The sequence below is a fragment of the Ochotona curzoniae genome, unplaced genomic scaffold (genome assembly GCF_017591425.1).
Source record: "Ochotona curzoniae isolate NIBS_2020 unplaced genomic scaffold, NIBS_Ocur_1.0 scaffold_2453, whole genome shotgun sequence".
Taxonomy (NCBI): domain Eukaryota; kingdom Metazoa; phylum Chordata; class Mammalia; order Lagomorpha; family Ochotonidae; genus Ochotona; species Ochotona curzoniae.
The window spans coordinates 17,812,197-17,837,725 of NW_024467094.1; the positions used below are offsets into that span (position 1 = coordinate 17,812,197).

The 25,529-nt window shown below is 41.3% G+C and overlaps 1 protein-coding gene across 3 annotated transcripts in view; it reads right to left on the reverse strand.

Annotated features, from left to right (window-relative positions):
• Positions 1-578: 578 nt before the first annotated feature.
• Positions 579-25,529, reverse strand: part of CCT6B (chaperonin containing TCP1 subunit 6B) — a 30,710-nt gene continuing 5,759 nt past the window's right edge. For 2 of the 3 annotated variants that reach the window (XM_041000592.1, XM_041000590.1), the window contains 11 exons: positions 24,013-24,186; positions 20,831-20,934; positions 17,412-17,522; positions 17,106-17,265; positions 13,886-13,968; positions 11,243-11,339; positions 10,803-10,950; positions 5,056-5,189; positions 3,173-3,275; positions 1,237-1,309; positions 579-761 (listed from right to left, as the gene is read on the reverse strand). In XM_041000592.1, the coding sequence (XP_040856526.1) occupies positions 689-761; positions 1,237-1,309; positions 3,173-3,275; positions 5,056-5,189; positions 10,803-10,950; positions 11,243-11,339; positions 13,886-13,968; positions 17,106-17,265; positions 17,412-17,522; positions 20,831-20,934; positions 24,013-24,186 (1,260 nt within the window). In that variant the 3' untranslated portion in view covers positions 579-688. The remainder of the gene's footprint in view (positions 762-1,236; positions 1,310-3,172; positions 3,276-5,055; positions 5,190-10,802; positions 10,951-11,242; positions 11,340-13,885; positions 13,969-17,105; positions 17,266-17,411; positions 17,523-20,830; positions 20,935-24,012; positions 24,187-25,529) is intronic. The other variant, XM_041000591.1, reaches the window with a different exon arrangement.

Sequence of the window (25,529 nt, forward strand, 5' to 3'; positions counted from 1 at the left end):
AGTGCTATAAATACTTATGCAGAGCAGTTGCATTTGAAGCCAAAAACAATTATTTCCCAGACTTGGTGCCAACAATGCCCACTTTTCCCGATGAGCCCTGCTCTGTACTTTACCATCAAGTCAGAAAGCTGCCAGAGCTAGAACAGTAATTTTGGTTGTTGATCTAACTAAAAGGAGCCAGGCAGAACATAAGCAGCTACTTACAAAATAAACTAAGCCAGGTTTGGAAATCAACACAACTCAAAGTTGTACTCACAAAGCCAGGCCATATTTACAAGGGGAAAAAAAGTGACTACAAGGTGTTACCGAAAGAATTTTGAAGGAGAATAAAGTATTTGTGCCCTCTGACAAATTGAAAATTGGATGTGTGCTCTAAGACCTGTATTCCATATTTTGTTAATTTAAAGTTGCCCCCAAAGATCTAAGAATCACAACAGGTTCTATTTTATGAAACTGTAATATCATACAATAAGGGATGGGGAAATGAGAGTGTTAGAGAAAGTATTTCTGTTATCATTCCTTTATTGTGAAAAGATCTGGGTGTTCTTTACGATGCAGTACTGCTAAGACGGAAAGTTATAAACTTCACTATTATGTTAAAATTAGGCCTGGCCCAAGCCATACAGTAGCAATTTGGATATAAGGTGTATTAAATCACATCTTCCAGAAGAGCTGATTCTGAATTCAATTACCCTTTGAGAGAAGACATCCCAGCTCGCATAATTTCATCAACCAGGAGAATGTTGGTAGCAATCATTGTGCTAAGAAGGAAGATGAGAGACTGAGTCGAGCCTGCTAAGCCATCCTCACCTTCTCCTCCCCTGCCCCAAATAATCTTCAGCAATGAAGGCAATTACTTCTAAAAATACATATATTTTTATTTTAATTAAAGATTTGCACAGAGCAATGCAAACATCACTTCTTGTATTATAATTTCACTTCCTTTGCTGATAAGGTAGAAGACTGGCTTAAATTCCAGCAAAACTGAATTTGTTTTTAAGCATGTCATCTGATTTTTCTGCACTATACGCATGGTGCTATTTCAGAAAACATTCCTCTTCCCCTGTCCTCTCAAATAAACAATAAAACTAATCTTCCTATAATTCACACCTATTAGAATTAAATATAAAGAGGATAAGAAAATGACAGAAGTTAATTTTTTTAGCTGGATAGAAAAATTTTAATGGTATCAATTATATCCTCCAAATCTTTCTCTTCATGGTACTAAAAACTTACCAAGAATGAAGAAGTTGTTTTTTCACACAATAATTATCCCAGACTCTTGCATCTGCTGCTACCATTGGTTCACCTGCAAAATACAAACCATTTAAATACTGCAATCTTGATAGACTGTATTAACATGGATTATATATTCTAATAATAATTTTAACATAATCCCAAAGCTACTTTTGCCCAAGGTCCTCAATGACCTCCACACTGTTAAATCCAATGATCAATTGGCAGGTCTCACCCATGAGTAGCCCTTAACACCACCCATCACACCCTCTGACCACTGCTTCCTCACTTGTCTGCCACGACCCCACACTCCCAGGGCCCATTTGTGCTAGTGGCTCCTCTTCTCCCTTGAACTCTTGATGGTTTTCAGTCCTAGATTTTCTATATATACTTATTCTCCCGACATAATCTCATCCTGACATCTGAATTTAAATTATATATATATATTATATGTATATATATATTATACGTATATATAATATATATATAGTGTATATATATATATATATATATAGTGTGTATATATATATATATAGTGTGTGTGTGTGTATACATACATACCCAGGCAACTCTCAAGGTTGGATCTCCACCCCAGACCTCTTTCTTCAACTCTAGACACAACTTTATTACTTGGATGACTATGGACATTTCAAACTTGACTTCACTGACAACTGTAAGTTCCTCTTACGCACAACCTGGTCTACCAACAGTCGTTTTCATGTTTCAACCTTCTGTTTGTTCAGCTGACTCTTCTCCATGAGGTGTAGGATAGCCAGAGTGAACCTGTTAGACCATGTCACCCCTCAGTCCCAACAGCTTACTGTTCCTCTACAGCACACATGCCTCCATGTGACCCTCAGTCACTGCTCTTGCTCCTCGCCTCCTAGGAAGCATCACACAGCGGCTGCCCCGCTGGCTGCTCCCTGTACCCATGACACCAGTCCCGTTCCCAGTGCTCGCCTCCTCCCTCTTCCTTTGCCAGCACTGGTCCTCCCAGTGAGGCTGGCTCTGACCAACCCCCTCCCCACCCTCCTACCCATGATCACCTTCACACTATTTTAATTTTTCATAAAATCTGTTACTTTCTCAAATCTCAGAATAACTTATTAAGGTTATTACTTATCGCCTATCTTCCCCCACTATAACATAAGCTCCCAAGGGCAGATATTTCTGTCTCTTTTGTTCTGTGTGAATCCCAAGTAGCAAACTGTAACCACTCTGTAACTGTTTCCTAAAGGAATGGATATATTTTTAAGATTTATTTATTTTTATTGGAAAGTCAGACATGCAGAGAGGAGGAGAGACAGAGAAGAAGATCTTCCATCCGACAATTCACTCCCCAAGTGACCGCAACGGCCGGTGCTGCGCTAATCAGAAGCCAGGAGCCAGGAACTTCCTCCAGGTCTCCCATGTGGGTGCAGGGTCCCAAGGCATTGGGCCGTCCTTGAGTGTTTTCCCAGGCCACAAGCAGGGAGCTGGATGGAAAGTGGAGCTGCCGGGATTAGAACCGGCGTCCATATGGGATCCTGGTGCATTCAAGGCGAGAACTTTAGCCACTTGGCCACCACACCGGGCCCAGGAATGGATATTTTTAACAAGGTTAAAAGTAAAGGCACCCAGGGCCCAATGCAAAGTGTAGTGGCTAAAGTCCTTGTTTTGAATGCACCTGGATCCCATACGGGTGCTGGTTCTAATCCTGGAGGTCCTGTGGAGTAAACCATCGGATGGAAGATCTTCCTCTCTGTCACCCCTCCTCTGTATATATAGGCCTTTCCAATAAAAATAGATAACTCTTTACCAAAAAAAAAAAAGAAAAGGTACCCAAAATTTAAATAATAACAATGATAAGGCTACCCAAACCTTCAGCCCCTCACTGTAAGAAATGGATCACTAAAGAGTAGCCTGTTTATTAATCACATCATTTGTCTTAACTTACCAGTATTCAAATCTATGCCAACAAGTTGTTTGGATCCTACGTGCTCAGCCTGAACTTTTACCAGTGTTTCCTGCATGTCATAACCAGAATTCTGAGCAAGAACCTTCATGAATAAAAATAATAATATATATATGTATGAAATATCCTCACATACATATTTTAACATCAACATAAAAATAAGGCATTATTCTTTTGTCTTGTGAAAATACAACTTTAGTGTAGTTGTCATCTTTTGAAGAATTCCATTGTTAATCTATATCAAATTATCATCTATCTAGTATTCCTGTAGATGCTTAAACCTACTTAAACAAATACTATGAATATCACACCGAATTCTGAGGACATCAGAGCTCCTGACTACATCAATCTCCCTTCTACCTTTTTTTTTTTTTCTGTGTATGTCATGTGGTTTTTGCTAGCCTACTTTTTCCTAGGCCCCTATTGAAGGACACTGCCATGCTGGCAGCCTTCTGTGTCCTTCACCTTCAGGGAATAATGACCTTTGGCAACAGGGATGGAGAAACGTGCACCCAGCCAGGCTCATTTGCACATGTCCCCCAAACCACCCTCTGAGGAGAAAGAGGTACCACCAGTGCACATCCACACCGGGCTCCCAGCTCATGGGGAGAGAGGAACTAGATATCTGATTCACAATGGGTCCACAAACTGAGTACTTTTAATTGAATTAGCTTTTTTCTAAAAGATTTATTTTTCTTTTTACTTGAAAGATAGCATCACAGAGAGAGAAAGAAATCTTCCATCTGCTGGTTCACTCCCCCAAATGGCTGCAATAACTGCAGCTGAGCCTGCGCAGAGCCAGGGACTTCTGGGTGACCCACGTGGGCACAGGGGTCCAAGGACTCGGGTACTCTTCCTCTGCCATTAGCAGTGAGCTGGGTCAGAAGCAGAGCCACCAGAACTCAAACTGGCACCCAGATAGGATGCTGGTGCCTCAGGCAGAGGCTTAGCCTGCAATGCAATAGCGCCAGCCCTAACTGTGATTATCAGAGACTTGGCTGGCTTCGTTAGTACTGTTTTAATGCATGGTAATAACATATTAGAAATTTGGGGGGTGGGGCAGCGTGATAGCCTAAGGGCTAAAGTCCTCACCTTGCATGCACCGGAATCCCATTCGGGTACCGGTTTGTATCCTGGCCGCTCCACTCCCCATCTAGCTCCCTGCTTGAGGCCTAGGAAAGTAGTCCAGGATGGCTCAGAGCCTTGGGATTTTACACATGTGGGAGAGACCCAGAAGAAGCCTCTGGCTCCTGGTTTCAGATCAGCTCAGCTCCGGCTGTTGTGACCACTTAGGGAGCGAGCCAGCAGATGGAAGATCTTTCTCTCCTCTCTCTGACTTTCCAATAAAAATAAATAAATCTTTTAAGAATACATAAAAAATGGTTTTTGTGTTTCTAAGAGAAAAATAGTAGTTTTCTATCATCAAATGAAAAAAAAAATCTGATTTCTCTCCTTTTCTATGAATTATAATGACAATGACAACTGCAAACTGGCAGTATTTGAAATGTTAAACAGCCCGAAGTCCTCCCTTTTCACAACTTAAAGTGACTACATTTTGGATACTATCAACAAGATGAAAATCTATCCTAAAATCTAATTAAATTTTAAGTCTTAAACATTTCAAACTCAGAAAAGGACCCAAGGGGGTGCTTTGGCTGTTTCATAAAACTCCTGATAGGATTCTGGGCTGTTCTATCAAGAATTTCCCTGGTACAGTTGTAAAATATCTAAAAAAAAGTAAAGAAAATTATGCAAGGAAATGTGAATACATGCCCATCTTTCTACTCTGCTGCTGCATAATACAAACCATGTGTAATTAAATGCCTTTATGCCTAAGCATTTCTTCAGCATTAGCATAGTTCTACCTTGGGAATAATGAGTAAGGCGTCCGCAAAAGCCTGCACTCCAAGACGAGCTCTTCCTTCTATTTTGTGTTTATATTTAACAAGGGCTTCGGCCAGTGCTACTTCAACTGCACCTGCCCCTGGAACTACACAGCCTGTTGAAAAAAAAAATGACTAGCAAGACATGCATACAAGGAAAGGAGTTGTGGTGGTGGGCAGGTGGGGACAATTAGCTCTTCAAGCGTGTTCTGCTATCAAGCCTCATTGTAGAATGCATTGAAATATATGCAGAATCAGATCGGTGGCCCAGCTCAGTAACTACCCAGTTGTCCCGTGAAGCCCAGGAAGCTTCCTGAAGTTAAACCACGAAGCAGGTGCAGGTAACTAACTGTAATCGGCTTATTACGTTGGCAAATAGGACTGGACGTTTCTTTCATCGTACTTTATCTTATTCTTACATGACTACATTTACAAAGTAGTTATTTATAATTCATAGTGGCACGTGACTGCTTGCAATACTGATATGAAAACCTTTAAGACTGTAAGAATTTAGCAGGACCCAGCTCAATGGCGCAGTGGTTAAGGTCCTCGCCTTGCACACCCGGGATCCCATATGAGCGCCGGTTCTAATCCCGCGACCCCGCTTCCCATCCAGCTCCCTGCCTGTGGCCTGGGAAAGCAGTCGAGGACGGCCCAAAGCTTTGGGAACCTGCACCTGCGCGTGGGAGACCAGGAAGAGGCTCCTGGCTTCGGATCGGCATAGTATCGGCCCGTTGCGCTCACTTGGGGAGTGAATCATCGGACGGAAGATCTTCCTCTCTGTCTCTCCTCTCTGTATATCTGCCTTTTCAATAAAAATAAAATAAATCTTTAAAAAAAAAAAAGAATTTAGCCACTGCTTTCGGTATGGAATATTTGAGACTCAACAGCATTGTTTTCTGTACTGGAGCAGAATGTGGGTGGTCATATCATTATAAGGTCAGAGTTTTATTTAAACCCATTATTTTTCACAACAGGGCACAAACTTTTATATCTGCTAGCATGTTTTATACAGCATATGACACTTCTTTGAGTCATTGTGAACATGCTCTGAAATCATCTATTTTTAAAACAAAATCACTTAAAAGTAATCACTCTCTTTAGCATATCACGTTTTACTTATTTCCCCTTCCCGACCTCACTTCACGGCAAAATTGTTGAAACTGTTGTTTACCCACAATATGATGATATGATTATGTCCTATTTGCAGTGTTTAAGTCTCTTGTTGGGGCCAGTGTTTCACACAAGCACTCAGGCACTGCTTTAGGAGCCCGCATTCCTTGTTAGACTGCCTGGGTTCAAGTCCTGGCTCTGCTCTCCATTCCAGCTTCCTAGGAATGCACCCCCAGGAGGCAAATGCCAGCCTATCCATTGCAGCACACCAGTGGTCAGTAGGGAGATTCCTTGGACAGCTAAAGACACATCTACCATCAGACCCAGCCATCTCACTCCTGGGAATATAGTCAGATGAAATGAAACCTGCATGCAAGAGAGGCACTGCAAGCCCAGGTTATTAGTAGTACAATTCAGAATAGCTAAGACGTGGAAACAACCCACATACCCATCAACAGATAGGGTCCAGTGTAGTAGCCTAGTGGCTAAAATCCTCCTTGCATGTGCCAGGATCCCATATGGGCGCTGGTTCTAATCCCGGCAGCTCCACTTCCCATCCAACTCCCTGCTTGTGGCCTGGGAAAGCAGTCGAGCACGGCCCAAAGTCTTGGGACCCTGCACCCGTGTGGGAGACCTAGAAGAAGCTCCTGGCTCCTGGCTTCAGATTGGCTCAGTGTTGGCCACTTGGAGAGTGAATCAATGGGTGGAAGATCTTCCTCTCTGTCTTCCTCTCTGTATTAACTAATTTTCAAATAAAAACAAATACAAATCTTTAAATAAATGGATAAATAAATCTTTAAAAATTAAAGAGAGAAAATGTGATACATTTACTCCATGGAATACTGCTCAGCCTTTTGCTACATTTGTAATGTCATGATTCACTTATATATCTCTCTGCTTCCCCAGACACAAGACGAAACAAAGAGAATGTGAAAGTAATGATCTCACCCACCTTCCTGTAGCCCTTGACCCTTATCACCCTAATTAACACTGCAAAAATCATCAAAATAAATTAATTTTAAAAAGAAAGAAAGTTAAGCCTCGTAACAGTAAAATGAAGATTATGCCATTGTAACAACTTGGAGACAAGTTATAAGAGGAGATGCTGGGGAGGAGGAGAGGGAGGGAAGAGGAGGGACAATCCCCATGCATATAAATACATACATATATAATATACACACTGGAAAACAGCTGAATGCTTTCTTTCTTTCTTTTTTTAAGATTTATTTTTATTATTTTTTCATTGGAAAGGCGGATATACAGAGAGGAGAGACAGAGAGGAAGATCTTCCGTCCGATGATTCACTCCCCAAGTGAGCACAACAGCCGATACTATGCCGATCCGAAGCCAGGAGCCTCTTCCGGGTCTCCCACGCGGGTGCAGGGTCCTAAAGCTTTGGGCCGTCCTCGACTGCTTTCCCAGGCCACAGGCAGGGAGCTGGATGGGAAGCGGGGCTGCTGGGATTAGAACCGGCGCCCATATGGGATCCCGGGCATGCTAGGCGAGGACCTTTAACCACTTGCGCCACCGCGCCGGGCCCAGAATGCTTTCTTTCTAAGATCAAGAGTAAAGAATGGATTCCACCCTCATTACTTTTATACAACACTGTATTGGAGCTTCTCGCCCATGAAAGGAGAAAATAGAAATTAAAAAATTCATATTTGAATAAAAGTAAAACTACATCAGTATACAACATGTTCACTTATATAGAAAAGTCAATGAAATTTAGTTGGCAGAGCAAGAAATCAATAAAATGTACTTGGCAGAGCTAGTAGAACTAGTAAGTATAGCAAGGCTGCAGAATTTAAGATCAAGACAAAAAAATCAGCTATATTTCCAAAACATTACAAAATTAAGGAGCCAACATAATGGTTCATTCACAACCTGCACACACCAGGATCCCATGTGGGCACCAGTTCATGTCCCAGCTGCTCCACTTCCCATCCAGCTCCCTGCTTGTGGCCTGGGAAAGCAGTTAAGGACGGCCCAAAGCTTTGGGACCCTGCACCCACATGGGAGACCTGGAGGAAGCTCCTGGCTCCTGGCTTTGGATTGGCGCAGCACCGGCCGTTGCAGTCACTTGGGGAGTGAATCAAAGGATGGAGGATCTTCCTCTCTGTCTCTCCTCCTCTCTGTATATCTGAATTTCCAATAAAAATAAACCTTTTTTTTTTAAAAAAAAAAAAAACCAATAAGAATATCTGTGCTGGATAGCAAAAAGGCAGTGGCTACACATGCAAAAAAAAAAAAAGTGAAAACTCATTTATAGTGACAGAAAAATAGGGCAACATGAGGAATGTCAAGAAGAAAGGATTGCCAAGGCACTGAGCAAACATTTGGGGGCACTGGGTATGTCCATTATCGTGACTGAACTTCTGGTCAGGGATATTGAAATGAGCTCATTATATATCAGTTAGTTTTGATGACACCAAAGTGGCTGCAGTGACTTTAAGTAATCTGTTCATTCTTCTATAGATTCTAAATTCTTTTGTAGAAACAAATCGTTGCCTTCTTTCATTTTATTTGGAAGGCAGAGAGAGAGAGAGAGAGAGAGAGATTTTTCACCCAGTAATTCACTCCCCCAATGGCTGTAATAGCCACAGCTGGGCTGAGTCAAAGCCCAGAGCCTCATCCAGGGCCCCAACTCCTTGGCCATCCCCCTGCTGTACCCGCAGGTACACCTCAGCAGGATGCTGGCTCATGAGCAGAGGAGTCAGCGCCTGAACCAGGCCCCGCATGTGAACGCCAGAATTTGCAAGAGCATCTTCACCACTGCACCAGATGCCCACTCCCAGCTCTTAGAACCATTAGTAATAATTTATTTATTCTATTGCCAGAGAGAAAAAGCCAGATTGACAACGAGCCTTCCGAACTTGATCAGGCTGAAGCCAGGAGCCTGGAACTCATCAACCTGCGTCTCCTCCATGGGCAGCAAGAAGCCAGTTACTCGGCCCATCGTCTGCTGCCTTCCAGGATTTGCAAAAGCAGGAAGCTGCAATCAAAAACATGAGCTGTGCATCAAACCCAGGCACTCTGACACAGGATGTGAGTATCTTGCCACCAGGCTAAAAGCCTACCCCCAGCTTTGTATTACAGACATTCTAGAGGTCTGAAATGGTGTCCTTTGTTGTTGTTATTCTAAAAAATTATAGAGCGAGGGAGAAAGAGAGACCTTCCATCCACTGGATTAATCCCCAAATGATCCCAGTGGCGGGAGCTGGTTCAGACTGCAGCCAGGATCCTAGAGTTCCATCCAAATTTCTCATATGGGTGCAGTGCAGGTGTCCAAGGATCTGCCTGATCTTTCATTACTTTCTCAGGCACATTAGCAGAAAACTGACATCAGTAAGAGATGCTGGTGTTGGACCCAGTGCAATAGCCTAGTGGCTAAATCCTCACTTTGCATCACCAGGATCTCATGTGGGTGCTGATTTGTATCCCAGCTGTTCCACTTCCTATCCAGCTCCTGCTTGTGGCCTGGGATAGCAGTGGAGCATGGCCCAGAGCCTTGGGGCTCTGCACCCACATAGGAGACCCAGAGGAAGCTCCTGCCTCCTGGCTTCGGATCAGCTCAGCTCTGGCTATTTCAAGAGTCTTCATTTGGGGAGTGAACCTGCAGAAAGGAAATCTTACTCTCTGTATCTACTTCTTTCTGTGCACTTTCCTTTCCAATAAAATAAATAAATCCTGAAGAAAAAGAGAGAGAAAGAGCGAGCGAGAGAGAGATGCTGGTGTTACCAGTGGTGGCTCAGTGCGCTGCGCCACAATGCTGACCCCGAAATACTATTTTATTGTAGTTTTGATTTTCATTTCCCTAATGACTAATGATGTAGGGCATCTTTTCATGTGCCTATTATTCTTTTAAAAATAGGCATGGTTTTTATTGGCTTATCCTAAATGTTTATAGAAGGAAGTTGGCTATGAACTCCCAACAAAGTTCTTATTCTTTTCTAATCTTTCTACAAATCATACTATATCTGAGGTAATAGAATTTTAATAAAGCCTTTCAAAGGTTTAAAAACAAACTTCTAAAAGTAAAAGAAACCACACATCATCATTAAGTTAGCTGTGTTTTCATTTCATGAATACAAATTAACTTAAAAGGCACACCATAATAAGAACATTTCAAAGGAAAAAATTTATAATCCAAACTATAAATTGTCTAAAATAAAGAGAAAATGCTAATTACTTGTTTTTTTAAAACCATTTAAAAACATTATGACAGACTTACTGCTTCAAAAGGATTTTGTGGCGAACGTTTTGATGCAGCAGGTTAAGCCACCACTTGGGACATCCACACTCCATGTTGGAGTGCCTGGGATCAAGTCCTGGCTCCTCCTTTTATGAACCAACTTCCTGTTAATATACTTGGAACGCAGCTCAGGACAGACCAGAATTCCTGCTATGAACCAGGAAGACCCAGATGCAGTTCCTGCCTCCTGTCCTTGGCCTAGTCCAGCCCCAACTATTGTGTTTGTGGAGTAAGTCAATGAATTGAAGACCTTTTTACCTCTGTCTCTTCTGTCACTCTGCCTATTTAAACAAGCATATAAGCACATATTTTTAAATGTTTGTAAATATTTGAGATTCAAAGCCGTCACAACAAAAGGGCTTACCATCCTCAATGGCGTTTTTGATGGCACGAAGTCCATCTCTTATGGCGTCCTTGGTTTGTGTTAGCGTATGCTTATTAGGTCCTTTGACCAACAGGGTAACAGAGCGAGGGTTAATACAGTTCTCAATAAAAGTAAACTTTTCTTCACCCTAAATATAATACAAGAAATATGCTTATCTTCAGTTTTGTTAAAAATCAAGAACATATTGGAATACGATTTTCATGTGAAGAGCACTTGTTATCAAATATGACTAAAAGTATGTCTAAAACTAGAAAATATGTACCCGAAATGTTAACTAACATTTAGGCAAATAAATTATAAATGTTTTCCAATGGGATTAGTCAGATCTCAAAATGCAACGCATGAATTAAAAGCTTAATGAGATCTGTGGGGTTTTTTCCTCAAAAAGAAGCCTAGGGTACATTCACAGAAATACTCACTAATGTATGCTCGTACACAAGACCAGCATAGCCCAGGCACTCCACACTGAGATCTTCCAGAGAATTCACAGCCATTCCACCACAAGCAAGAGAGAGTCTGAAATTACATGTCGCCATAAATTCTGATTATAGAAAACATAAAGGCTAATGAAGAAGATATTTAACACAAAGGACTGCATTGTGACTCTTTTATGTTCGTATTGCTTGGGCAAAGCTTTTTAATTTTTTAGTTAACAAACTATATGTTTATCATGTTTAATATGATATTTTAAAATATACGTACAGGTTGTGAAAAACTAGATCAAGCTAATTAACATGCATTACCTCAGCATTATAGTGGTCAGAACACATAAAATCTATTCTGCATTTTTTAAGAATATATTCATTATGGTGATCATATTGTACATGTTTTGAACTTATTCCTCCTACCTGGAATTTCATATCAATTAACCAACATCTCCCCAATGCTTCAACCCCTATCACGGTTAGTCACCTTTCTCCTACCTACTTCTGAGCTCAATGTTAAGATCATGTGGTATCGTCTTGCTTTAAAAATCTCTTTTAGGGGCCAGGGTTGTAGCACAGCATGCTAAGCCACTATTTATAACTTGGCATCATATGTTGGAGTGCCAGTTCAACAATTCTCTGCTGCTCCTCTTCTGATCCAGCTCCTTGCTAATGTACCTGGGAGAGCAGCAAGGGGTGGCCTGAAAACGTGTGACTCTGCCACCCATGTTGGAGACCTGGATGAAACACCTGCCTTCTGGTTGCAGCTTAGTTTAGCCCCAGCCATCACAGACATTTCAGAAATGAACCAGTGGATGGAAGATATCTCTTTCTCTAGCTTTCACTCTTTCTCTCTCTCTCAAACTGCTTTTCAAATACATAATTTTAAAATTTTTTTATATAGTTGACTAGGGCTCAAAGGATCAAGGGCTACAGGAAAGTGGGTTAGACCTTTATTTCCACATTCTCTTTTTTCCTTCCTGAATTTGGGGGAAGGGGAGAGATAAAGGGAGAAGCCACAACTACCTTCCCAACCGTCCCAGAGTCCCAATGTGGGGCATGTTCCAAGGGCACTGCTCAAGTGGTTTCAGTAGTTCAGCAGTTCTGTATTGCTGCCAGTATTGCCACTCCAATCATGATGAAATCTCTTCAGAATCCACCAACTGACATAGTCCACCTTAGAATCTCTGTTTGCCCAGGTATTCACTGCCAACACATGGCTGGGACAGTTAATTGATTATCCTCTGTCCTCTGTTCCGGTACCAGGGGTCTCATGCAGGCTCCAATGTACTGCCATATCTATCCTCCATGTGCACCTGGATATGCTGTCCACTGCTCCATCTGAGCCACTGAGGAGGCTCAGCTTTGATACATGCACTCCATGGTCAGAAAATGGAACCTGCAATTATCTTCATGGTTGGGTTTCTGAGTCCAGCAGTACAATTGGGGGCTGGGGGGAGACTCCCCAAAGAAACTTTGTCTGAGGTGATCCCCAACCAGATGCTTGGGTGTGCTTGCCAGGACAGAGTCTGGCACAGTCTTTCGCCCAAATCATGTTATGCATATGCTGGTGGTTGCAATTGTTGGGTCAGTTCTGCCTCCAACTTTGTCTTCTACACAAACCAATGGGTGTTGCAGCCAATCCCAATCCTGCCCACTACACACTTGGCCACATAAACCAGTGGGAGCTGCAGCCTAGTTGGGGCGACTCCCCATAACCCCCACCAGGCCCATTCCCTGCCTGGTTCCCATGCTTGCCAGTATGTACAGCAGACTGGTCCAGTATGTCCCACATCCCATTCAGCTCACATATATGAGAATGGGCATTGAATCCTAGTTCAACCCAACCAGCCCCACTATTAAGTCCACACACCTGCTGATGGGTACCACTCTCTGACTAGCCATGCCTGCCCCAGTCCTGGTTCTCATGCACACAGATGGAGTGGCAACCCAGGAGGGAGGTGCCCAATGGTTCCCTACTGGGCCCACTTCCACTCCCAGATCATGCACTCTCCAAGTGGTTCCGCAGTTTGGCTTGACAGAATTAGCACCCCATGCCAGCATCTGCCTGCTGATGCTGTGGCAGAACTCAAACAACCCACAGCCACTCTGGCTTATGCATGCACTAGTAGGAACAATCAACACAGCCTGGCTTTTTCCTGGTCCAGCTCACATGAGGCCAACAGGTGTTGTAGCTCTGCCTGGTCTGTCTGGTCTTCCCCCATCCCAACTCATGCTCTCTAGTTCCCCAAAAGTCTGCACCTAACTGGGCTAGATCAAGGTGTGGACAGGAGCCAGGAACGCAATCCAGTTCTGCCACTTGGATGGCAGGAGCCATCATTGCTGCCTTCAAGTCATTATTGATGGGAAGATAGAATTAGGAGCCAGAACTAAGAATCTCACCAAGCACTCTGACGTGGAACATGGATATCTTGAACACGATGCCAAATGCCTATTCCTACAATTCTGATTTTCAGCAGTTCAATATTTACTGCAATTAAGAACTAAACTTGGGATATGTATACTACTAGTTTATTCTGTGGTGCTTACATATAAGCTAAAAGGACTAGATTATATGGGATAATTTTAATTTAATCTGATAAAAATATGAAAATACCTACTTATATGAAAGTTTACCTTTCCATATTTCTTCTTTTTGCTCTGCGAAGAGCTACAATTCCATGTTTTGCCAGAGTTTCTAAGGAAAATGGATCAATTCCCTGTAATCGAATTAACATGAAAGTTACAGGCATTTGAAAAACATATTGTTTGGTCTTGTTTTAGTTTTTTTAAGTTGACTTATTTACTGGAAAGGCGAGTGACACACAGAGAAAGAGAGCGGGAGAGAGATTTTGCAATGGCTGGTTCACTCTACATATGCCACTGAGAGCGAGAGCAAGGCCAGGAACCTAGAACTCCATCTAGGCCTCTCACATGGGTGGCAGAGAACCAAGCACTTTTACCATTATCTGCTGCCTCTCCGGGTGCACATCAGAGAAAGCTGGAGGAAGCAGCCGTGACACTTCATCACAGGCACTTTGAGATAGAATGCAGACATCCCAAATAGCACTTTAACCCACCTTTCCATAAAATCTGCCCCTATAAACATGCTTCAAATTAGTATTCCTCACTTGTAAATTACCACACAGCTTTAAAAATTCTTAAGTACTCATGAGCTTTTTGTTTATATAAGTTGTATCTATACTTTTTATCATGTTAAAATATTCATTAACCTACTATAAATAATGAACCCATTTTATGTTCAGAATGCTAACATCTACAAAAGAAAATTTAGTATACTTTCCAAAACAAGAATGCATATAGTGAGAGTGGCATCATTATTTTATGTTTGTAAACCTCTTTAATACCCATCATAATAGAAAACAAGTAGAATTTCCTATCAGTATTTGCATTCATTGTGGTGTGATAAATTATCTTGTTTCATGTATATTAAGAAAATGCATCCCCACACAGATATCTACTGAAAAGGAAGGAATATTTTAATAATCTAGTTTGGATAACTGTAGATAATCTTCTTCCATATTACATTTTTACAAAATGAAACAACTAGTCATTCTTAAATAATTAGTTTCAACATGGAACTGCATAAATGAACTTCTTGCTATTTTCTCATTTTAAAATCTGGTCCATTTTACATTTCATTTTTAAACTTATTTTTTAAAAAGATTTATTTTTATTTGAAAGGCAGATTTTACAGAGACAGAAAGAGAGGTCTGGTTCACCGGTCCATTCACCAAATGGCCACAATAGCCAGAACTAAGCTGACCCAAAGCTGGGAACCAGGAGCTTCTTCTGAGTCCCCCACAAGGGTACAGGAGTCAAGGACTTGGTCCACCATCCGGTGCTTTCCCAGGCCAAATGAAGAGAGCTGGATCAGAACTGGAGCAGCCAGGACATGAACTGGCCACGCATTTGGGTTGCTGGTACTAACTACTAGCCACCATGTCAGCTCCTTTAGTGTTTATTTTCTTCTGTTTGAAAGGCAGAGTGAGAGAGAGACAGACAAACAATATTTTTCATCTGCTAGTTTACTTACCAAATTCCCAGTTAGGACTAGGCTAGGTTGAAGCTAGGAACCTGGGAGTTCATGTGCGTCTCCCACATACGTATCAAGGGCCCAAGCACTTGAGTTATGATCTGTTGCTTCCCAAGACATTAACAGGAAACTGGACTGGATTTGGGGACCTGGGACTCAAACTGATACTCCAATATGGGATGCCAGTGTTGCAAAAGGCAGTTTGATCCACAGTCCCCTATTTTGCATTTTAGCCTTGCACAATTTTGTTAAAATAGCTAGTCAGGCTCAGCACAATGGCTCAATGCCTAAATCCTCACCTTGCAAGTGCTGGAATCCCATATGAGTATCACTTCGTGTCTCAGCTGCTCTGCTTCCCATCCAGCTCCCTGCTTGTGGCCTGGGAAAACAGTCAAGGACAGCCCAAAGCTTTGGGACCCTGCACTCTGTGGGAGACCTGGAAAAAGCTCCTGGCTCCTGGCTTCAGATCAGCTCAGCTCCAGTCATTACAGCCATTCAGGAAGTGATCCAGAAGATGGACGATCTTTCTGTATTTCCTTCCCTCTATAAATTACTTTTTCAATAAAAATAATAAATCTTTGTTTAAAAAAATAGCTAGTCTAGCCACTTCTTTGATATTTAGAAAATACTGGCTCATCAAGTTAAGCAACACTTCCAAATGTTAATGTATTTCATAGTTGTACAATATTTAGAAAACCCAGATTTGCTAATATTATCACTATCAGAAAAGTAGTAAGTACTGGGAAGCAGTCAAGCCCACAGTAGCAGATGTGAAATTTCTGAAATTGTAATTTTTGTTTGAAAGCCAAAATGTTGCCATACGGATAGTATTTGTTGCAGTGACAGAATTACCTCACTCATTTTTGAGAAAATATACCAGATATCAAAATCTAAATCACTACATTTTGTCTGTCAGTCATTCTTTCAAGTAAAAAAAAGTCTTTCCATGAAAAAAAAAAGTGGAGAGTTTAGCTCACAACTCAAGTACATGAGACATTGTCTTATTTTGGCATTTGGTAGAAATGCATTGTGTGTGCTTCATTTTTTATGACACAAAATTTTTAAGGGCAATATGTTTAAGGCCCAAATTTTAATGAAAGAGTTGGTTTTACTGCTTCATCAAGACATGCTGAAAACTGTATCTCTGCAATTTCTTTACTTTTTCATTCTTTCTTTCTTTCTTTTAACTGTAAGAGTGAGATGGTATGGCAATAAAGAATGTGAGAGACAGACCGAGGCAGACATTTGGGTTAAGATTCATCCTGGGGCACTTGCATCCTATATTGAAATGCCTGTCCGGGCTCCCAGCTCCTCTTCCGGCTAACGCCCAACCTTGGGAGGTAGCAGATGATGGTTCAAGTACACGGGTCCCTGCCACCTGCACAGAACACGAAGATTGAGTTCTAGCTTTAGCCTGGTGCAACAATGGCTGTTACTGCCACTTGGGAAGTGAACCAGTAGATGGAAGATCTTTCCTTGTCTGCCTCTCTCTGTGTTTTTCAAAGGAAAACAAATAAATAAAAATACTTTTGAAAGAATATGGTGACTAGTGGTATAGTTTGCTGCTGCTGCTTTGAACACACTGAGGTGTCAACTGTTTTACCTCTCATTGCCTTTGTGCCATTACTGTAAATGGCAACGCACACAAAAGGCTTGATGATGGTGATGAAGAAAACAGTTTTGACCTCAGGCTCCCCAAAAGGATCTTAGAAACTCTTGGGAGCCAAAGACTACCTTTTCAGAAATGCTAAAAAAAAAAATAAGTTTACAAATAACTTAAACCTACAGTTTGTTTCTCACCTTTTGATTAATAACAACAAATCCTTTATGGGACTTATCGCAAACTTTGTTTTTCAAGTCTATGATCTTTTGTACTCTGTCCTCAATAAATTTCCTTTCAGCTTTTACTAATTTTTCTCTTTCTTCTGCAGTCTTATAAAAGAAGCCAGAGTTCACCTCTCTGAAAGGTTAATTTAAAAAAAATCAGTAAAGGTATAGGGAGAGGGAGGAGAAAACCAAGAAGGACTCTACGCTAATCAACGTTTGTGAACAAAGAAAAAGATTACAAAACATTTTCAAAAATTCTGAGAATAAATTGACACATACGTTTTTTCATATTCTAGTGATACATTGCAAGTAAAAATAAATGCATCTTCTACTAGTTTCTTCATATCTGGATGACGGGCACCATGATCCAAAACCAATCCTTTGATTAACCTATTAACACATAATGTGTCTTAATCAGAATAGACACTCTAAAATTTGGTATACAATTAGAATCATACTCTTTAAAATTAGAACAAAATTGCCAGGGCACACAATGTTTCCTTGCACCAACTTGAAATCTAACTTATAATTAGTAGAATTAGGAAGAAGAATCTACTTCAACTGGAAAGTCACAATGAAAAGTCAAACCAAAATTATTCTCTGAGTTATCCGGCTCAAAAACAGGATGTAGCTAACTAGGAAAAGAAAAGCTGGATCATGTCAGTTTCTTAGGAACATGTGTTCAAAATTTAATTATGTGAAAAAAAAAACTGCTAACCTAAATGCCCAACAAAAGAGAATTCTTTAGCAAATAATGACCTAACCATTTTATAGTCATGAAAACTATGTAATAACACAGAAAAAAACAATTACAGGATAATAGTTACATGGTAGAGGTTATGGAATGGGTTCGGTTTCCCAAATATCCTTGCAAAAGTATATTTTTTATTACTTTATAAAGTTCATTTATAACATTAGAGGATGACATTTCTAGTAATGAATCTTTTTAAACTAATATTTGTTAGACATTAAATAATTATTTTAAGTAGTACAATAAAATAAAATTTTTTAGTTTTTAAAAAAGATTCATTTGTTTTTATGGAAAAGGCATATTTTACAGAGAAGGAGAGGGACAGAGAGAGAGAGGGAAATGGTGTAATGGTTGGAGCTGAGCTGGTCCAAAGGCAGGAATCAGGAACACTTTCCAGTCTCTCATATAGGTGCAGGGTCCCAAGCCTTTGATTCATCCTGTGCTGCTTTCCCAGGCTACAGGCAGGAGCCAGATGGGAACTGGAGCAGCCACAAATTGAAACCCATATGGGATGTCATTTCTTGTAGGTAAAAGATTAGCCAATTGAACCATCGCACCAGCCCCAGGAATTTTTCAATTTTCAAGATAACCAGGGGGCTGGGATAGTGGTATAGCATGATAATCCTCTACCTGTGGTACTGGCATCCCATATGGACACTGGCACGTATCTCAGTTGCTCTACTTCCAATCCAGTTCCCTGCTAACGACCTGAGAGTACAGCAGAGGACAGACCAAAGCCTTGGGCCCATGTGGCACACCCCAAGAAGCTCCTGGCTCTCAGCTTCAGACTGGTCTAGTTATGGCCATGGCAACCATTTGGGGAATGAAGCATCAGATGCAAGATCTCCCTCTCTGTCCTTTCCTCTCTCTTTCCTTGTATTTTTGCCTTTCAAGTAAAAATAAACAAAATCCTTTAAAAAAAAAAAAAAGACAACCAGATTACTTCCCTTTGAAGATATTCAAGGACAAGAAAACTGTACTGTCATATTCTTTTTAAGCCCCCCTCATTCTCACTAAGTGACCTTGCTTTGAGAACGCAGGATGGTTGCTCCTTCACTACCCCTACCAATCCACAGGCACTTGACCTAGAGCCTCCTACTGCTGTGAATGAGCTGCTCATGCTCTTTTTTGGCATTCTTTCTTCTCTCGGCTGCTGGGACACTACTCTCCCGGCTCTCCTACTTTGCTGACCTGCCTTTTCAGTCTCCTTTGCTGAACCGTCTCTGACCTAACACTGGAGCTCCCCATGCTCAATCTTTATAGTCATAGGAATTTCACACTCATTTCCCACCTGATCTCAGTAGTTCTTACCATGTTCAGTTCTAGACATGATGACTCACAATATTTAACAGTCCAGATCCCTATTCTGTACTCCACAAACATCTCTCCTACTCCTCGACATTTCCATGAGGATGTCTAACAGACATCTCAAACATGATATTCTACAAGTTCAATTCTTGGTTTACTTCCTTGTTCTTCCTTTCTTCTCCATTCCAACAAATGATACCGGCACTTTTCTAGTTGATCATGCAAAATTCCCAAAACACCCTTGACTCCTCTATTTGTCATGTTTCTCATTGAATGATTGCTTCCCTTCCTTCTAAATAGACCCTGATCTAAACCATTTTCATTTCTCACCTGGACTATAACAAAAACTTCCTAATCAGTCTCCTGTTGCTTCCTTTTCCCACTCTTCCACCTCCCAACATGTTCTATGGGGTGTTTGCCATGCATCGCATATAGTCTTCTAAAATATAAAACAACCTGTCACTATTGTATAAGTTAATGTGGACCAAAACTACTACCCAAATTAACTGAACATGCTGGATTAAAAACAACAACAACAACAAAAAATGTTGGAGAGCTATAAAATATCAAAGACTCATTAGACAAAATTTGAAAATACTATAAGAACTCCAAAAAGGGAAACTGAGGTACTTTTCTGTTTGCCTGGTTATTTGACAAAACCAGGCAAATCTGAACTTGAATTTCAATGAATTCATGATGAGATTGGGAAAAAATTAAAACCCCAGGACTCATCCAAAGTGGAGACTCTGATGAGCTGCTCTCCACATTAAGCTCAAACCACAAAGGATTACATATTCAGGGTCATCCAGAAGGATGAACTAGAAATTACCATCCTTCACATGGTCTTGAAATCATAATTCTTACTGAAAAACTGTTTTAAAGAAAACCTCAAGCTCTAAGTTTAATTTAAAGTGGTCCCTGGGCTCCTGAAACCTTAATGCAGATAGGTACCTTCATCCCAAGATCTCAACTACTTCGACAAACACTTTTCCCAAGCACAATGAATCGTGCAGATGAGTACAAACTAGAAAAATACAATAAACACCAGAAACAGACAAGCTGGGGCCAGTGTGGTGGCTCACAGGCTGGTCCTCTAACTGCAGTGCTGGGATCCCATATGCGTGCCAATTCTAGTCCTGGCTGCTCCACTTCTGATCCAGTTCCATTCTTATGGCCTGAGAAGGCCGCAGAGGATGGCCCAAGTCCTTGAGCCCCTGCATCCAGGTGGGAGGCCTGGAGGAAGCTCCTGCTTTTTGACTGGCTCAGCTCAAGCCATTATGGCCCCTTGGGAGGTGAGTCAGTAAATGGAAGATCTCTCTCTGTCTCTCCTCTCTATAATTCTGTCTTTCAAATAAAAATAAATAAATAAATTTTAAAATCATAAAAAAGAAATGTAAGATTGAAAAAAAGAAATGCAAGATTATTGAACGATAAATTATTTTTGCTTACCTAGAGCAGTGACATGCTCAGTTAATTGATATATGTCAAATAAATAAATTAATGTTAAATAAAAGAAACTAATGGAATTAATCCAAGTGTATCTTAACAAAACCACATATCCTCAAATAATGACTTTTTTTAAAAAAAAGGAAAGCACATATTCTAATGTCTCCGTATTGTCAAAGTGTATGTCATTTACTTTGTATCTGTCTCTGATTTATGCTTCATCTCCATGATTTCTATCATGAAGAGATCAATTGGGTGACCTGGTCTTCTAACAGCCAAAACAGAATCCACCACAGCCTGAAAGAGAAGTGAACAAGAAGGGTGTGTTATTTGAACTGCGAGAAGAAGCTATTGACTCAAGTAATCTATCATCACCAGACAAAATATGTTAAGGGATTCAGGCTTCAAAACACAGGATGAGACCAAGAGATACCAATCTGCTATGGTCACTAACAATAACCAATGCCTTTAGAATCCAAAGGCACTCAGAGTGCATCAGATCTAAACCCACTATTTTACAGGAAAGGACTCTGAGATAGCTTAAGAAGCCACAGTCTTGAAGAGGGTGTTTGGCATTGTGGATAAGTCAGTGGTTGGGATGCTTGCATATCAGGGTGCCTGGCTGCAGTCCCATTCCTCTGCTTCTGATCCAGCTTCCTAGTAGCGCATGCCCTGGGAAGTCACAGTTGATACCACACACATAGGAAGCCAGATGGAATTCCTGGCTCCTGGCTTAGGCCTGGCCTGGCCCCAGCTGTTACAGGCATTTGAGGAGCAAACCAGTACACGGAGGATCTCTGTCTGTCTGTCTTTTGAATCAGATGAAAGTAATTTTTAATTCATTAACAAATCTAAGATCTAATGGCCAATGGTAAATACCAGGATTCAGATTAATTTTTTATAATATTTATTAATTTTTATGTATTTGAGAGGCAGAGGAGAAAAGAGAGAAGTAGGCAAATAGAGTTCCATGCACTGGTTCACCCCCTAAATGCTAACAATGGCTGGGGCTGGGCCAGAATGAAGTCAGGAGTAAAGAATTCAACCCAGTTCTCCCATGTAGATGACAGGGAGCCAACCACCTGAGCCTTCCCATGGTGTGCACCAGCAGGGATATGGAATTAGGAGTAGAGCTAGACTTAAATCTCAGACACTCTGATATGGAATGCAGGCCTCCTAACCAGAATCTTCACCAGGCAAATACTACACTACATTCAAGTCTTTTTAAGTGCTAAGCTACAAATATTTTAAATTATTTGTTTAAAGATTTATTTACTTACTTAATGTAAAGTTATAGAGTGAACCTGCTGATTCCTTCACTCAAATGCTTCAACAGCCAGGGTTGGACCAAGGCAAAGCCAAGAGCTTGGAATTCCATCCCGGTCCTCCACATGGTGGCAACAGCCCAGGCACTTGGGGCATCATCCACTGCCTTCCCAGGCGCACTAGCAGGAGCAAGATGGGAAGCAGAGCAGCCAGGACTGGAAGTGGTGCTCACATGGCATGCAGGCAATGCACTGCACACAATGCAGATCCTTGTGCATGTTTTTTTCAATGGGAAAATAATGCTTTCCCCAAAAATTGGCATTCCAGAAATATTTGTCTCATTTATTCTATCACATCTCCCCAAGAATATATAAAATTTAAGAAGTAGAGCACAGGATGCCCACATCCTATATCGGGGTCCCTAGGTTCAAATCACTGCTTCTGGTCCAGCAGCCTGCTCGTGCCCGTCCTGGGAGGCAGCAGGCCACAGCTGCACTGGAAGACTCTTCACTTCAACCTGGCTGCTGTGGGCGAAGCAGCGAATGAATCTGACTCTTTCCATCTCTGCCTTTCAAATAAATAAATTTTTTTTAAAGATTTGTTTTTATTAGAAAGGCAGATACACAGAGAGAAGGAGAGACAGAGAGGAAGATCTTCCATCCAATGATTCACTCCCCAAGTGACTGCAATGGCCAGTGCTGCGCTGATCTGAAGCCAGAAGCCAGGAGCTCTTCCGAATCTCCCATGCGGGTGCAGGGTCCCAAAGCTTTGGGCCGTCCTCGACTGCTTTCCCAGGCCACAGGCAGGGAGCTGGATGGGAAGCTGGGCCGCCAGGATTAGAAACGGCGCCCATATGGGATCCCGGAGCGTGCAAGGCGAAGACTTTACCCACTATGCTATCATGCTAGGCCCCAAATAAATAAATTTATCAGAAGAAACATTTACCAAAAAAAAAAAGAAAGAAAAAAAAAAAAGGCAGACCACAACATCTCTTAGTGCTTAGCTCAGAAAAAATAAAATGAAAAAACTCACTATGTAAATTTTAAAAAGGGCCTGGTGGCGTGCCTAGTGGCTAAAGTCCTCACCTTGAACATGCCCAGGATCCCATATGGGCACTGGTTCTAATCCTGGTAGCTCCACTTCCCATCCAGCTCCCTGCCTGTGGCCTGGGAAAGCAGTCGAGGACGGCACAAAGCCTTGGGACCCTGCACCCACATGGGAGACCTGGAGGAGGTTCCTGGCTCCCGGCTTCGGATCAGCGCAGCTCCGACGTTGCGGTCACTTGGGGAGTGATTCTCGGGAGAACGATCTTCCTCTCTGTCTCTCCTCCTCTCTGTATATCTGACTTTGTAATAAAAATAAATAAATAAATCTTTTTTAAAAAGTTTAAAAAATAAACACTATGTCTTAGACAAGTTTACCTGAGGTAGCGTACACTCAATTTCAGAGCCTAATAGAGAATAAGACAAAGTCCGTTGGATAGTAGAATATCAGTATTTCTCTAGTTCTGAAACAGAATGGCTGGTTTAGCCACAGAGGTGTAAAATGGTCCATCTCCCATTTTGAAGCTCCCAGGTTCCACATATGTCTCCAGCTCCTGATTCGAGCCTTCTGCTAAAACAGACCCTGGAGACACGGCTACAGCTCGAGGGGCTGGGTTCCTGGCACGCATGTGGGAGAACTGGATTGAGGTTCTGGCTTCTGTCCCGCCCAGTCGCAGGCATGCAGGGAGTGAGCCAAGAGATGGGAACTCTTTCTCTGTCTTTCAAATAGCTAAATTAAAATTTTAAAATATAATGAAATATAAAATTTTAAATATATAATGAAATATACTCTAAAAGAAACAGTATAATACCCACAGGCTTCCACAGGAAATGATCCACAGGCAGCCACGCTTCTCTCAAATTTCAAGTTATGTAAAAGAAGGTTTAAAAACACTTTTGAAGAATTACGAATACTAGCGTGGCCTAACAAATCTTGCTTATAGGTAAGCCATGGCATTTGTCTTCTCTGTTTCCTCTCATGTTGGCGTATGTAATACTTGGTTATCTTAAAAAATAACTTCACCACGTGTTAGGTTCTATTCATTGTAAGAGTTTAATCACATACCTTTGTTAACACATCAGCCAATTCAGCATGAACTTTAGTTTGTAAAGATGTTCTAGCCACATCTAAAAGAATTTCTCTTTTCATCTCCTTTTCTACTTTTATTTTCTCCAAAACTTCCAGGGCTTTTATCTTTGCAGTTTCAAAGCCTTCAGCTATTATTCTAGGGTGTAGACCCTGTTGTATGCAAAAAAATAAAGTCACCCAGAGTGAAATAATTGATAAGTAGTCTAAAAACATTATCTATATTAATGTCACTAAATATGAGCTACATATAAAATTTATAAAAGTCTTTTTTTTTCCCCAGGGCTTCAACTCTGAAACAATCTCAAATATACAGGAAATTGTCACATCTAGCACAAAGATATTACTTCCAAAACTTTTTGTGTCCTTCTGAATGGGCACAAAAGAAGATTTCTTAGAGGGCCTGGTACAATAGCCTGGTAGCTAAACCCTCAGCTTACATCCGCCGAGATCCCATTTGGGCATCAGGTTCATGTCCTGGCTGCTCCACTTCCTACCTAGCTCCTTACTTGTGGCCTGGGAAAGCAGTTGAGGATAGCCCAATACCTTGGGACCTGAACACATTTGGGAGATCCAAAGAAAGCTCCTGGTTCCTGGCTTCAAATCAGATCAAGTCAGGTCTGGCCACTGAAGCCATTTGGGGAGTTAACCAGAGGAGCAATGATCTTTCTCTCTGTCTCTCCTTCTCTTTGTAGATCTGCCTTTCCAATAAAGATCAGGAAAAAAATGTTTAAAAAGATTTCTTAGAATTAAAAACAAAAATCAGTGATTCAGCACTGATTTAGAGATGAGAGAAACCACGTCACCAAGTGATTAAAGTTTATCTCCCAAGTCCTGGGACAGACAGATGCCACCTGCTCCTGACACGATGCTATGACATTCCTGCAAAACTAAACACCTGAATTGAATTGTGAGGAGACAGACAAACCCAAACGGAGGGATTGGTGCTGAATGACTGAAGCGTACTCCTTAGTGTGGTAATATCATGAGGCACAAAAAGGCAACTAAGGAACGATTCTAACTAAAGGGATGTGACAACCGAATCCATGGCCCTACATTTTCTTCTATAAAGAACACCATCGGGACATATGATAAATAAAATCTGAAGATCATGTAGTAGTGCTGTATGAATCTGTCAGTGTTGATATTCTGCTTTACGTACTTACTATATTGTGGTAACGTAAGAGAATTCTAACAAAAAATACACATTGGGGCCTGGTGCAGTGGCCTAGCAGCTAAAGTCCTTTCTTCAAAGGCACTAGGATCCCATATGAGCACCAGTTCTAATCCTGGCAGCTCCACTTCCCATCTAACTCCCTGCTTGTGGCCTGGGAAAGCAGTCGAGGACAGCTTTCCTCTCTTATTGGTTTTTTGTTTTGTTTTGTTATTTATTTATTTATTTCTATTGCAAAGTCAGATATACAGAGAGGAGGAGAGACAGAGAGGAAGATCTTCCATCCAATGATTCACTCCCCAAGTGAGCACAACGTCTGGAG